Raw genomic sequence first — 14,958 nt, forward strand, 5'->3', positions numbered from 1 at the left:
TCATTTTTCAGATTGCTATTAATATTACAGTGGGAATCGCTTATAAAGTAAATATTAGCCTCATAGAGAAAGCACAGCATGAGAAGAAAGCACATTTTTAATATTGAATATTATTTAAAACTTATCTGGCAAATTACTGGAAAGTTCACAAGCTGTTTTACAGACACCATAGACCAATTTGAATTGAGGGTCACAGAAGCATATTTATATATTATAATGCATTAGGAAATATTTCCTCTTAACAGAGTAATGCATCCTTCTTGGCAATTTTGATTGAATAATTTATGAACAGCACTCTTCCAAATGAAATGACTTCTTCTTACCTTTTCGTTTCATACATCTAGTCAACTTATCAAGATATTTACAGGTAATTTGAGACCATCACTGATGATGCATAAATTATTCCATTTTCAAATGTTAGAATCAACCCAAACAGGACTTACTGTTAATTGACCAACGATACAGTTCTGCTTCAATGTTTATAATTTCTCCATTTACTCTGATTTTTTGCCAACGTTGAAGCAAATTATTAGAAATGGCATTGCAAGGGTCCCTCAGAAAATCCATGGATGATGATGTATTCTTTAACAGAAGCTTGTTCATAATTCGTCTGAAGTGGAGCCACTCATCACCATCCCTGTGAGCAATTCAAGACAATCCAATTATAAAAAACATTACCATAAACACTAATTAATATCAAGGCATGACCCCGTAAAAACTAATTGATCAGTTTTAAGTATTAGTAAGATGTCTACGAAAAGAAATTTCTCCCCATAAATAATTAATGCTTGCATGCAACATTCCTAATTCATGTATAATACATCGGGATAGAATGTAAAGCAAGAAAATTTGATGGTAATTACTCATTTAATTATGTACCAAAGAATATATTCTTGAATAATTTGTTTATTTATTATTATTTCATCTCATTAGTTTACAATGGTAACATATAAGATGTCATATCAAAAAGAAAAAAATGCATATATACATTTTGAATAATTTTATAACAAAAAATAAATGGTTGCAGCTTGTCATAACTTGACGAAAAATATTATTTAGGTCATGGAAACAACTCTTGCTTAAAAAAGATTTTCACTTGCTTTTTTTATGCCTGCTGGTAAATGATAATAAATTTTAATGCCAGTATTAAAGGGCCCTTTTTGAAACAAAGAAATAGAATGCTGTATTACATGCACCTTCTTTGTCTTGTGGCATCACAATGAATATTCTCTTTTTTGTTAAAAGACATGTTTTCTTGAACATACACATGCATGATATATGTACAAACATGGAACAGGTAAGATTTCAAAATTTATAAAATAAGGTCTACATTATTATCTTTTTGAAATTTTTGCCTCTATGTCACATAGCTCTTTTTTAATGATGAATCCTTTTTTATTACCGGAAGCAGACCCCCAAAAGATAATTCCATTACACACTCGAGATTGGATATTACCAAAGTAGGCTGTTTTTAAAACTGCTTGATCTGCAACCTTTGCCAGATTCCTTAGGGCATAGGTAATTCTGGAAAGTTTACTGCATAAGAGTTTAATATTTTAATTCCAGATCAAGTTCAAGCTTTCATCAATTATTAACCTTAAAATTTGGTACCGCTAACTTTCTTCAGTAGATTATCTTTGATGTAAAGATCTATCTCAGGGGATTCTTTTTTTTAATAGTATATAGTTTGTTTTTTCAAAATTTTTTGTTAGCTCATTTTTTGTGAACCAGTCTCCTAAGAGTGCTAGGGAATTATTAACAATATGCAGCAGCAATGGGTTACTCCTGTTAAGTAGTATTCAATTCGTGTCATCTGCATACAGAATTATTTCATCACTCATTAAATAGGTTGTCAAATCATTTATATAAATTGGGATCAGTATGGGACCTAGTATACTACCTTGTGGCACACAAAAGTTTACTGATTCTGTAGTGGATTATTAACTGCTTCACATATCTTTGGAGTAAGTATCTATAATCTCCACTACCTGCTTTCAGGAACATATACCATCCAATACCTGCTGTAGGTATAGAGACCTCCACTACCTGCTGCTAATGGAATGTTTTACTTCAGCCATGCCTCAGGAATGTTATTTCACTGAAATGCATACTTAAGGGCATTTTATTTAGCTTTCTAGGTAAAGAATATTATGATACATTTAGAGTAGAGGGTTGAAATTTTGCCACAGAGGTTAAGATACAAGAGAAGGCAGGAAAATGACAAAAATGAGACTAATAATGCCTATAAGAAAGGCCCAATATGAAGCATGATGGTGTCAAAATGAATCATACTGCCCAAATTTCAAAGATGTAGAGAGGAGAAACAAATTCTGACTTAAATATTATAAACTATAACATAATTAAGAACATGAATTTGTTCAGCTCCTAGCTATTTACACAATGTGGATTTAAGTGCTTCCAGGGACGATTAACCGAGAGTTTTGAAGAGTCAAGGTGTTCAACACTGAGTTTCACATAGGAGATGAAATATAGTGAGGCAATCCTAAAGAGTAAGAAACATAGTATCTGATCAATGTTGTATTAAAAAAAGAGAAGAAAGATGAAAAAAAAGAGAAGAGTAGTGATTTTAAATTCCTTTGTAGAGGAAATATCTACCACAAAAAATTAAACATTTTTACATGTTACCAATGTATTTTGTAATGTACTGTAATGACAAAACCATTCAAAACCTCCTTATGGTAAATAAAGTATTACAATTATTATTAATGATGGTATGAATTATTGCATACACTAATCTTTTTGTGAGATATTATACATACTCTTTTCTATCTATGACCGAGCATGAAGCCAAACATCTATAATTCTAAGAAAATTTCCAAATGTGAACAAATATGTAAGAGCCTATCTACCTATCATATATTCAAGGTAGAGAGTGTAATAGTACAATTATTACACCACCAGTAACCCATGTTCACTAAAGGCTTCTGAGCTATATAGCCTTACCAGGCTCTCTCTCATTCCTGTACAACTGAGGATGTCATATTTAAATTAGATCTCTTCTTTTGAACATGTAAGTGACCTTCCATTGCTAGTGAAATTTGGAAAGTGTGAACTTTGAAGAGTAGATAGAAATGTTATTTCTAGGTGACCATTTCATTAGACCCTCGTGTGAAATGATTATGTGATGATCATCACATGAGCCAATGTAATCTTGCAGGTAATTTCTATCCAATTTAGTCATAGCATATAATTACCAATTACGTATATACACACCCAAAAATACTAGCATTTAACTAATTATAGAATAGTTAATGAAACCCTTTGTTTAAAAAAGAAAGATATTTAAGGAAGACTTCCATCAAGTTGAATAAAACACTTGAAACTGAAAATATAGTAGAATCTGCCTCAAAATAATGTCAAACTTCCTGCATAGTATCACGAGTTAAGAGTTTAAGAGGACGCCTTGATAGCCTAACTGGCTAAATCACTCAACTGGACATTGAGGGATCCGGGTTCGAATCCCGGTCAAAGCAAATGATTTATTCACTCTGAAATTGTTGCATTGCAGATGACTCCGTTAAAAATTACTGTTGCGGCATCTCCCGCAGTTTCTTTGGAATCACAAGTTAGGTTTGGGCATACACATGATATACTGGCAAGAGCTATATAACCTCTCTAGACTCTCATTTATTTAAAAAGAAGATAAACCGAACATACAGGTAGGATTTTAACTGATAATTTGAGAAGACCGCACATTATAATACTGTAGCTGAACTGTAAAATGGTGGGAGAGATTCATGAGTGTGCAACACGTCATGGTCAAGTAAGAGATGAATCATATTTAAAAGCAGTTTTAAGGTTGATTCCTAATGTAGTATATTAATTCTCATACCAACCTGCTCATAATGAGTTTTGGGTAGTTTGGACTCTGAAACAAAAAAGTTTTAAATCACAGCACATGGTGGGAGATGAGACACACTTCCTAAAAGACCCAAATGACTTGCATTTTTTATCAAGCTATGTGATTGATGGTGGGGATATAATTAACATAACAGCAATGGAGAGTGAATAAATGAAGACAGAGTTATATACGCATATACGCATTATATATAAGCATTTAAAATCGAATTAGTATTCAACGCAGCTCATTAACAGTTGACCATGAGGATAGCCTAATCTCGAGGAGATAGCCCACTCATCTGAGTGATTTGGCAGACACTCGAGACCCAGGCCAATTCCACAGCAATGGGCGTTATGTACTATGGGAGTCATGAAGGTACTTTTCCATAGTAGATCCTTTAGAAAATCGAATGAATTACTAGCTGAATCCCTGGTGTGTGGCCAAAAATTCCTTATGATTAAATAGTTTGACAGAAAAATTCAACTGTGCACCAAGTATGATTTTTCTAATTCATTAACCTTGTCAATGAAAGGTTTTACACTTTTCTGAGGAAGACAATATTACCAATACAGATCATGATTCAAACATTTAAAATTATTTACTAGTTATTTGGCTAGATTGATTGAATGAAAACATATGCTTCATGTCCTTAAATCCTTAATATAAATTTAGGGTTCAAGGGAGATACTCTATTTTGCAATTTTTTTCATTAAACCTTGAATAAACCAGGGTGCACATAAATATGAGGTTTGGTTCAAAACGTATCGCGACTTTTGTGTTTTTTCAAATATTATTTATTTAATCATGAATATCTACTTTGTCCCCTTCAAAGTAATCCCCATTAGATATTATGCACTTGAGCCAACAATTTTTCCAATCCTCAAAGCACTTCAACATATCATTTTTTGTTATCTTGTTCAGCTCCTCCTTCGATTCAGTCTTCATCTCGTCAATCATAGCGTAGCGTCGTCCTTTCATGGGCCTCTTCAGTTTCGGGAACAAGAAAAAGTCACTGGGGGCCTTCATCTGGGGAATACGGTGGCTTCGGCATCATTAGTATGTTGTTTTTGGCCAAATTTTCGCGTACAAGCAACGATGTGTGAGCAGGGGCGTTGTCATGGCGCAAAAGCCAAATTTTGTTCTTCCACAAATCCGGGCGTTTGCGGCGGATTGCTTCGCGCTAATTGCGCATAACTTGCAGGTAATATTCCTTATATGCCGTTCTACCCTTTGGCAAGAACTCGCAATGTTTTGCTCCCCTGCAACTGAAGAATACTGTAAGCAAAATGTTCACATTCAACCGAACTTGGCGCGCTTTTTTCGGCCTTGGCTCGTGCTGCAGGTTCCATTGGGATAATTGAGCTTTAGTTTCCACGTCATAACCTAAAACCCAGAATTCATCCCCAGTTATGAGCCTCTGGAGCAAATTTGGGTCTTCGCGGACAGAGTCCAACATCTCATTAGCAATGTTAATGCGTTGTTGTTTTTGGTCTAAATTGAGCAATTTTGGTTCGAATTTCGCGGCGACCCGTGTCATGCCCAAATTATTGGTAATGGTACGAGCCAATCGATATGTTTAGGTAGTAGTGGAGGTATTTAGGGGAGGCCACCGACAGCTGAGGTCATTTGCGCCATAGCGGATGGACAGGAAAGGATGGAGGGTGGAGAGAAACCCGGCGCCGTACTCTTACTACCTACTCTTTTATGAAAGGCGCCAAGGGGTCCGCAGCTCAACGTCCCATCCGACGGACGGCGCACTCACAAGTGCCCTCCACAAAGCACCTCAAGTAGGGACCGAGATACCTCTGAAAAATATTCAACACCGCCGCGATTTGAACCTTGTCCCTCTGGCTGGGAAGCCAGGACGTTAGCCCCCGCACCATCTCGATCCCCCGATATGTTTAGGTCCTAAGCAACTTCTCTAACAGTGATTCGACGATTGGCCAATACTATTTTCTTAACTTCATCAATGTTTTCGTCTGTTGTTGACGTGCTCGACGCTCTTCGTCTTTCACATCTTCTCGGCCCTCTAAGACTATTTCGTACCACCGTTAAACGTTGCTTCGGTCCAAGGTAGCTTCTCCATACGCCACATTCATCATTCGGAATGCGTCCGCGCACTTATTTTCGTTTTTCACACAAAATTAGACACAGATTCTTTGATACTTTTTTGGAACAGACAAAAATCGAAGACAAGCCAAAACACGTCCAAGCAAAACAGCTGTCAATAATTAACTGAACATTCAAAATGGTGAAACTTTTCGGCATAAGAGAGAGACTTAAGTACCAGCACAATGCCACAAAAAAACAAAAATCAAATAGACATAACCCGCGAAAATTCAAAATCCGCGATACTTTTGTGAGAGACCTCGTATCTTCTCGGATGAAATAACTTTAAAAATAGTTGATTCAAAAAAATACATCCCTACATTCGAGGATTTATATGAATCAATGTTTTTACAAACTATTTTATGAATGTGTATTTTAATGGAAATTTGCATTGCAAATCATTTTACCAGATGTCCTCACTTCATTTATATTTGGATAAATTATATTTATCTACGTTTTATTAATATGAATCATATTTGTTGAAAAATTCTTCACGCAAATTTAGGAAGATTATTCCATAGGTAAAATAGTTTCAAGGGTTATAAAATGCGTGGCACCTGTTATGCAATGGAAACAATAGAGTACCCATTTACACAACCACTGAAACAAATTTAGCAAAACCCAATCTGGTATTCTTCGGTCGTACAAAGAAGGGAAGAGTGTGAAATTTTACAAAAAAAATTAAAAACCAGAAGATCATCAAAACCCAATTTTATATTTTAAACTTCAATTTTTATATTTTAGAGAAATTGATAATTTCCCGGTAGGAAAATCCCCAAAAGCCGCGTGTGCCCGTGTGCGTGCAACACTGTGGATCATAAACCCGGCTGAATGAGGGAATTTATGTTAGCTTTGTTTAAAAAATTCGTTTTCAGTATTTTAACCGTCATGTTTCAACAACGTGGCCAATGAAAATAATACCATGACTCCCCTGTGGACCAGGATCGTAGAGCGGGACCAAAAGCGGAGAAAGGTGACAAAACTCAAACGTTCACGCGCGACATGCGCCAGTAGAGCACTCATTGTGTTCGCCAATTATCTTCGTCTTTAGGCGTTCTCGTATTATTAATGGTATTCTACTGTTTAAGTTAGGCTTTGGATTCACTCAGGCCCAAAAACGATACATTTATTTTCCTCCCCGAACAAAACAACTTGATATCTGACACTACAAAACCTTCCGTGTACCTCCTTCCCACCTCAATTTTAATTAATATGCCTATCCTTGGAAAACTACGCCTTCCTCACTTACCTTAAGTTCTCCCTTCTATTATAGTCTTTAACAATCCATTTCCAATCAAAATAGTCTGCATCCGCCTCTCTTGCCTCATTTAGATTTATACTAAAAATCCCCTCTCCTCTCACACCATGCTGGGTATTTCCTCATTTGTTTCAACTTTTGTCAATTGCACCTATCCCATCCTCCACACCCCCCTTTCAGATGCCTCCAATCTACGATTATCATCTTGCAACGACGGCCATGTTTCTACGCTGTACAAAACCTCGCTCCATTTGAGAAGTCTTTTCATAACATACTTCACGTCCGTAGAAGTTTTCTTACTTTAATCTTTTTTAACTATTTCAGCATTTTGACCAAGATGGTAGCAGTAGCAGGGACAAAAGAAGATAAATTGGGCGAGACAAATCTTTCACAAGAAGGGGAGTATCCTCAAGTACATAATGTTAGAAAGGTGACGGTAAATACTTTGAATGGGTGGTAGATTTTGCAGTTTTAAGCACTTTTTCATTCTTGGTAACATGTCCAAAACTCACCCTTGCAAGTTAAGCAGTTATGGTAATGCAAAAATTAAATCAAAAACATTTGTTAGTTACCATAAAATTGCTCCTAAAGTTATAGAATTAAATATTCAAATATCCATCGAGTAACTACAAATCTTCAATAAAAACTTCACTCATTTCCGGGTATGAAGCAAGTCTTTCAAGATGTAATTTCAAATCCTTCAAATTTCCTTCGACCAAAAATTATTTTTCCATCATTTCTTTTTTTTAGTTTCAGAGAAGCCAAAAAGTAGGAATTCATAAACTTGGCAAAAAAATGAAGTTCATTCCTAATGATTAGGGGTTTTCCAATGACACCAATGCTGTCGCTCCAACATGAATTATGCAAGAGGAAATTAAAAGTTCATTTATGTTAACTATTGCAATGAATATCATTATGCCCTTTACGACGGCTATTATCAAAATTTCAATCATGAACAGCGATTCTAACGTTATCCAGTCGACCAGATTCCAGGAACCAGTTTTTCACCTCTTCCAGGATCCTCTCTTTCCCAACAATTCCCTCCACTGTACTAATACGAGAAGAATCGTGTATTATTTATCGTTTGGCAAAATTATTCAATCAAAACCTTACTTGCGCCTTACCGTTGGTATTCAGTATATTAGTTACTTACTTATGACTTATTTACTCACTCATTGGATGGATCAAGGACCTGATGAGTATTTCTATGGTGGTATCACCAGAATTGGAACTCTATGGGTGCCTTAATTCCTTTGTAATTAAATTTGACAGTTAACGGCAGCAATGGGATAAGATAATGTATCGGCGTTCAACCACATAAAAATGCATTCCCGATTCCGTAAGAGTGTATTTGGCTACTTAATGGTTGAATTTGAATATCGAAGTGCGACGGAAATGATATATGGCAAAACTCTTACCATCGAACTTCCGATGTGAATAGCCAACATTGCATTTCACGTAAAATTTAAGGACCGTGCGATTGGATGGTATGAATCCAAATATAAAAATTAAAATAAACACGATATTCTTGATCGTACCTGCGTCGGGCTATTTGTAACCCCCTCAAAGCATATAGAAATCAGTCAAATGCACAGACAGGATTTTTTGTAAATGATATCGGAAACGGGATATCGAGAAAAAAAACCTTTTAGTACGATCGCAGGTCTTAGCAGCTCGACATCGCAGAGCGATACCACACTCGCGTCACACATTACAGCCTATACGGTGCAATTTCGCACAGCAGACGAGAGCGTGACGTCCCCGGTGCATTGCTTTGACTTTCCTAACGTTACTGTCCATGCCTCCGCCCCGCGGAGCTTTTTTCAAGTAACGCTCTTTTCAATCCGTAACTGCAAGTCTTCAAACATTGATACTATTTCTAATAGCTAAAAGAATAACGATATTATGGCTGGTAAAAATGTTGCAGTAGGTTTTTTTACTAGACGACGTCGATCACTTGTGTTTGCAAACACCACCATGGAGAAGAACCGATGAAGAAGCACAGTTGGGACAAGTCATTACTGATGCCACTCTTCTGCCAAACGCCGTGACTCAGTAAATTAATTTGAAAGTTTGAACAGGAGCATAAAACCTTGATATCCAATTTGTAGGCTCGCCCATGGGTAGCAGAAGTATTAGGGTTATATGGGAGTCTTACAACTGCGGTTAATCCGTAAAGTTATTTCTACTAGGGGAAAAATAGCTTGTACGGCCCCGGGGTTGGGACCATTAAACTTAGGTTCAAAATTAAATGCGCCATCAGCCATGCTCACCTTGTGGGCTCACCTCTCAAGTATACTTTAAATTGCAAGATAATGCGGTTTATATCGGATTGCAGCAGGAACAAAGATTTCATTTAATGCATGGAGACTAAACCGGGGAGTCGATTCTGGAACCAGTATACGATCATAGTTAGGCGGCGTTCTGGCACTTTAAAACTAATCCCGCTGTCCAATTGATTTTATGTTTCTTTCTTTAGACTTCTTTTCGACATTTCTCGAGTCTTTAACCTATTTCGAAATTCTATTCTCTTTTGTTTGACTACTTTTTGGTAGTGAACAGTTATCAGTCCCACTTCCATTCGCTATTTACACACCTCCAAATCCTTCAAATTACCTGCATTCACTTTCCACCACTAATCACATATTCTATTCCTCGGGGTCAAAGAACTCATAAGACTAGGTACCTCTCCCTAAAGTTAAAGGTAATAATGCTACCGATAGCAGTTTCCCCGCGACCACTTCGTTCACCCTCTTAGAGCGAGAAATGCTCTAACGTTGCCTCGTGGAACCCTCCTATTCCACACCACGTTTGAATTAATGGCATTAAATTATTTAACTTCACCACAAGTCAAGGTCCCGAGTCCAATGTCAGCCCAAACTCTCCGAATTAATCGGACCGCATTGAAGAAACATACTACAGAAATGGTCCACAACACACAAATTCCTCATATCTTAAAAGTACCTCGTGCCTAACCGTTATTGATTACACGAGTATTCGTAGCACTCTTATTCGAGTATTCGTAGTACTCGTATTTTAAGTCTATCAAGCAGCTATAGGGACTGGGCCATCTGTGATATTGGATAGGAGTGGTCCCTCGGGGAAAATTAAAACGGACTACTAGATCCTGCTCTGCTTCCATTTTAATGCTTGCCCGTTACTACGGGTATTTTAACGAATCGAATCAACAGTAAATGACTCAGTAGTTGCAGAATTATTGCTAGATATAAATTAAACATTAATAAAATAAATAACTAATTCAACTCTGGCCCTATATGATAATATGTAATTTAATTAAAAAAGAGAACGTCAATTTCACTTTTTAGTCAATTGAATATAGGGAGGCGTCACAGATGATTATTTTTGCTGGCTCATCTCGTCGCTTATTACCCATGTGGTAATAAGCGACGCGGCCGCCCTAAACAAGCTCTTTCCTCGACAGTCAGCCCATGCTTAACACTATCCCTGGAAATAGGCGCAGGCAATTAGTGTCCACAATCCAATTAAGCCTCGCGGTCTTGTGTACCTCATTCTGTATTACTCACTAAGCACCCTCCAAAATTTTCCAAGTTTAAAGATTCACATTGGGGTGACCAGGCTCATTTTTCAAAGCGATTATGGTAAGATTTAATACTGTTGGTATAAAGAACTCGAGGAGATTCCCAGAATCGATTCGCTCACCTCACCCCTTCCTCCAGTCACAAAGATAGGCATTCCTTCACAAAATGGGCGTGATGTGCATAAGCACATTTTAAAATGGACTACACCAATATAGAGCTACAGATGTTATTATTTCCAGGTCAACGACAGGGACTGACTGCATGTTTCTTTCCAAACACGCCTGTTTCCACGTGCGACAACCCAGGAACTTCACGGAAAACGGTAACCAAGTGCCTTCACAGCCTCGTTTAATGCGGCTGGGAATGGCTTATCCCAAACAGTTGCTCATTGATCCTCTCCCCGTTTCTTGTTTCGAAAAATTTAGTTCAAAGACCTTTACATCCAAAATATTTCCTGTACCCCCGAAGGTACATTCCAAGAAATTTGTATATTTAATTAATATAAATAAATATATACATATTTATATATACACATTTATATATATAGTGAAGTTAAAAATATAATAAATACATTTAAATTTACAAAACCTGTAACAATATATAATAGATTATAGCGTAGTGATAACTGAATTCACGAGAGTTAATGTACCAACTTACAAATATTAGGCAAGGAAAAGCACATTCTCTAGGGACCATTCTTACATGTTTTAAATTAATACGAAAACATTATAGTTGAAACGTCTTTACTGTCTAAGCACTATATTTTACAATTTTTCGACTCTTCTTTGAAATTATTCCGCGCGTTGCTAATATCTGCACGAGAGACAGTTTGGACACCACATCGTTACGATATAGCTTTAAATTTTTCGGCAACATCATTGCTCGAATTTATAAGTTATCTAGTGAACTGTATGTAATCAATCAATTCAATATGAACTGTAATGAACTTCTATCAAGTTTTTACCCCGATATGAAAAATCCCATTTAAATCCACGATTTCCACAGTACTTAACAAATCGAATATTATAAAAAGGAAGCTGATTTTAAACAGAAAAGCTAGCCTCTGATATATTTTAGCAGGTATTCCTTCGCTCAAACTCTCCAATTCCTCAAATAAATGTTCATTATAGTTTGTGTATCCGAGGCTGAATGGGGGAGCTAATCGAACAGAACGCTGTGTAGGAAATAAGAAATTGGTTTAAAAACCAAAGTAGGTACCTGCTGTGAGAATTCACTAGTGGTATCAGGGATAGCGAAAAGTACGATTTCAACCCCCCGCCACACGCCCTTGCGGCGGCTTGCGGGGTATTATGTAGATTATGTAGATGAACCTCTAAAAACAGAATGTGTATCTATCCCAATAATGACTTGCATTCGTTCCTAACGCTAAAAAATTTCCTTCCGAAGTTCACCCAAGTCCAACTAGAGGCGGATTCCACGTGGGCCCGTGACTTTCACCGACCGCTGGAATTCTTCAGTGACAAACCTTCCAAATACATAATAGTTTGCGACCTTGAGGGAAAGGGAAGCGCCCACGGGGTTCCAGCTGGGTATAAGTGGTCAAAATTTCAGCGAGGAGGCGGCCGAACGCGATGGATGCGAGGGAGGTGGCAGGCATATTGCAGTGTTCTTTAAAAAAAAATCGGTTTACGAGAAATTGCTTGGGCCCACGTGCTTTAGTGTCTCCCTAAGAACCTCTGGAACACCCACTGCGAGAAGGCATGCATCATGACAGCATTGCGTCTACATTAAGTCAGGTGGCAACAGGTGTTTTCGAAAAATATGTCATTACTGCCAGAACGACAGTTACAAATGGTTTCGCTCCGTTGTTATCTGAGTGATGACTGTCGTCACGTCGCTTTACGCACTTCCTCACTAGGTCCCACAGTTGAGATGCGAACTCAGAGGGGGAAAATGGAGGTCTTTATAGTAGTGACAGAAAATTCCTCATTTCTTCTCCCGCCCTTCCACACAACACTTCCCCTCCCTCCCCTCTCCCTGCCCCTCGTGACCTCCTGAGTTATTTGCGACTCCGTAGTATATGTTCTCAGTTGCAAATATGTAGGGAAATATCAAATAAACAGGCATAGCACAGCCTAACACACAATATTCTGCATTCACATTTAAAAGGTTCTCGTCTTCCGTATTTATAAACAACGTATGGCCATACTTGTGAGGAGGGAGAACAATTGTGCATTTTATCTACATGATCCACGGGGCCGTCATGGGGTTTGGCAGGGAATGATTCCACATCAGTTAGGTATGCAGGAGCCACATTCCATATCATTATATATTATAAAAGGATAGGAACTAACTATGATGACACAGAAGTAATAAAAACAATGGGAATATTTCTACCAACAGTTTTACATTAACGAGAGTAACTGAATTTCAACTACCAACCTAAACAATTGTGATAAGTTCAGTGTAATGGTAATTGTACAATGTAACATACATTAAATGCAGGCTTATGTCACCCTGAATAATAAATATCTCCTGGGTGACTTCTTTGACATTTGTTCTCGTCCCTAATCGTTCGTATAAAAATGTTATTATAAGCTCGTCAGTTAACCGTCCCGAAGAAAGCTCATCATTTCCATCGAACGTTGGGTTTTGAAAACCTGACTTAACTCACCCACGGTATTGGTATTAAATATGCCAGACTTAAATGGCACCCCATGAAAACACACACATTCACATTGAACCATGGAGATGTGCGCTTGAAATCAAACGAATTAATAATCTTTGCGAGGAATTCACATCAAGCTGCGACGAAGGTTCGAGATTTTAATTTAACTTCACGAACGTAACAAAACTTCGAACAGCTCATTAATTGAACCATATGACTTCTTAGTTAAGAAAGCATCTGATGATTTTATTTGATTAAAATGCAATAGACGACTCCCCCTGTTGACTACACGCTACTGCGCTTAATGAGAATAAGAAACTGATTTTGCCAGAACACACAAGAGGATTAAGGGACCGAATGACTTCCTCGTATTTGCCTCCGCGGGCTAGGGTGCGAATGTGGCTGCACTTATGGAATATCACACGTGTACTGGACGTTAGCAGTAGTAGCAGTTATTCGGGGAGGACTGCACGCTGAAAGAGAAGAGGATATAACGTAAACTCGATGCTTGACACTCGCAAGGTACTTACTTGATCTGATATAATTGATGATGAAATATTGATTGAAATAATTACTCAAACGTATCCGCACTCATTTCGCACCCAACTGGCATATTATTATTTTATACTGTGCTTTCTAAGCGGCACATGCAGTGTGAGTCGGATATAAATATACCTGTAGAAAACTTGCCTTCTCCTGGAACTGAAAACATGGCGTTGAATGCTAGAAACGCACTAAATGCCATCCCCTCATCACCACGTCAATTTTGATTGAGATGTGAGAATTCCGCGCGCAAATCTCGAGTCGCACAATACTGAAAAATCTCTCCTTTAGACTTTTAGACGAGTTAAGTGAAAGAATGGGGACTTCATATTGTCGATGCGTCCTTTCCGAAGCCTCTGGAAAACAACCTACCGGGAGCGGGCCTCGCTCAAATATTGTCAAACTTAAGTGATCGCTATTTGCTAACTAACTACTAAATAGATGGGGATCGTCCCATATGGCTAATTACGGAAGTTACTTCCAGGAATGCCAACGAATCGAACCGAATTCATTTATCCCAAAACCAGCCGCTGGCATGGCAACAAGGGGCAAACACCATCCCTGCCGACCCCTCGCACTGTGCTTTGTAGGCTGCCTTAAGTACTGCCGGCCCTGCTCATCTCCTTCCATGGAATGCGGAGAACTTTCGGAGGGGAATAGGTGTCCAAATCTCTAAGTCTCCAGCCCTCACAATCCCCTCCCCCATCTCCTCTTCTCAAGGTCTTCCACCGAAACCCTTCCCTTCAGGGGAAAGGCTCATTCCAAAATGGTTCTCGACACAAACCTCTCAGGACCCAGCCCTCCGATTCCCGTACTACCTCTCGAGGAGTGGAAAGTAGGGAAGGCATCGTTCCGAGAAAACAGAGGATCATTAACGGGAACTCAAACGCAATCGTGGAGGAAGTCAGAGGACAAAACGAAACAAGGCATGACAACAAAGATACAAGCGATGACTGACAGGAAATAATCAACAATATTAGAGATAAATGCCGAAGTA

At 38.0% G+C, this 14,958-nt stretch overlaps 1 protein-coding gene across 1 annotated transcript in view; it reads right to left on the reverse strand.

The window, feature by feature from the left end:
• The window catches only part of sad (Cytochrome P450 family protein sad), a 49,104-nt gene that overhangs the window by 12,494 nt on the left and 21,652 nt on the right, over positions 1–14,958 (reverse strand). The window contains exon 3 of the mRNA XM_071588138.1: positions 444–637. Within this exon, the coding sequence (XP_071444239.1) occupies positions 444–637 (194 nt within the window). The remainder of the gene's footprint in view (positions 1–443; positions 638–14,958) is intronic.

The sequence above is a fragment of the Hetaerina americana genome, unplaced genomic scaffold, assembly GCF_022747635.1.
Source record: "Hetaerina americana unplaced genomic scaffold, ioHetAmer1.1.p SCAF_3, whole genome shotgun sequence".
Taxonomy (NCBI): domain Eukaryota; kingdom Metazoa; phylum Arthropoda; class Insecta; order Odonata; family Calopterygidae; genus Hetaerina; species Hetaerina americana.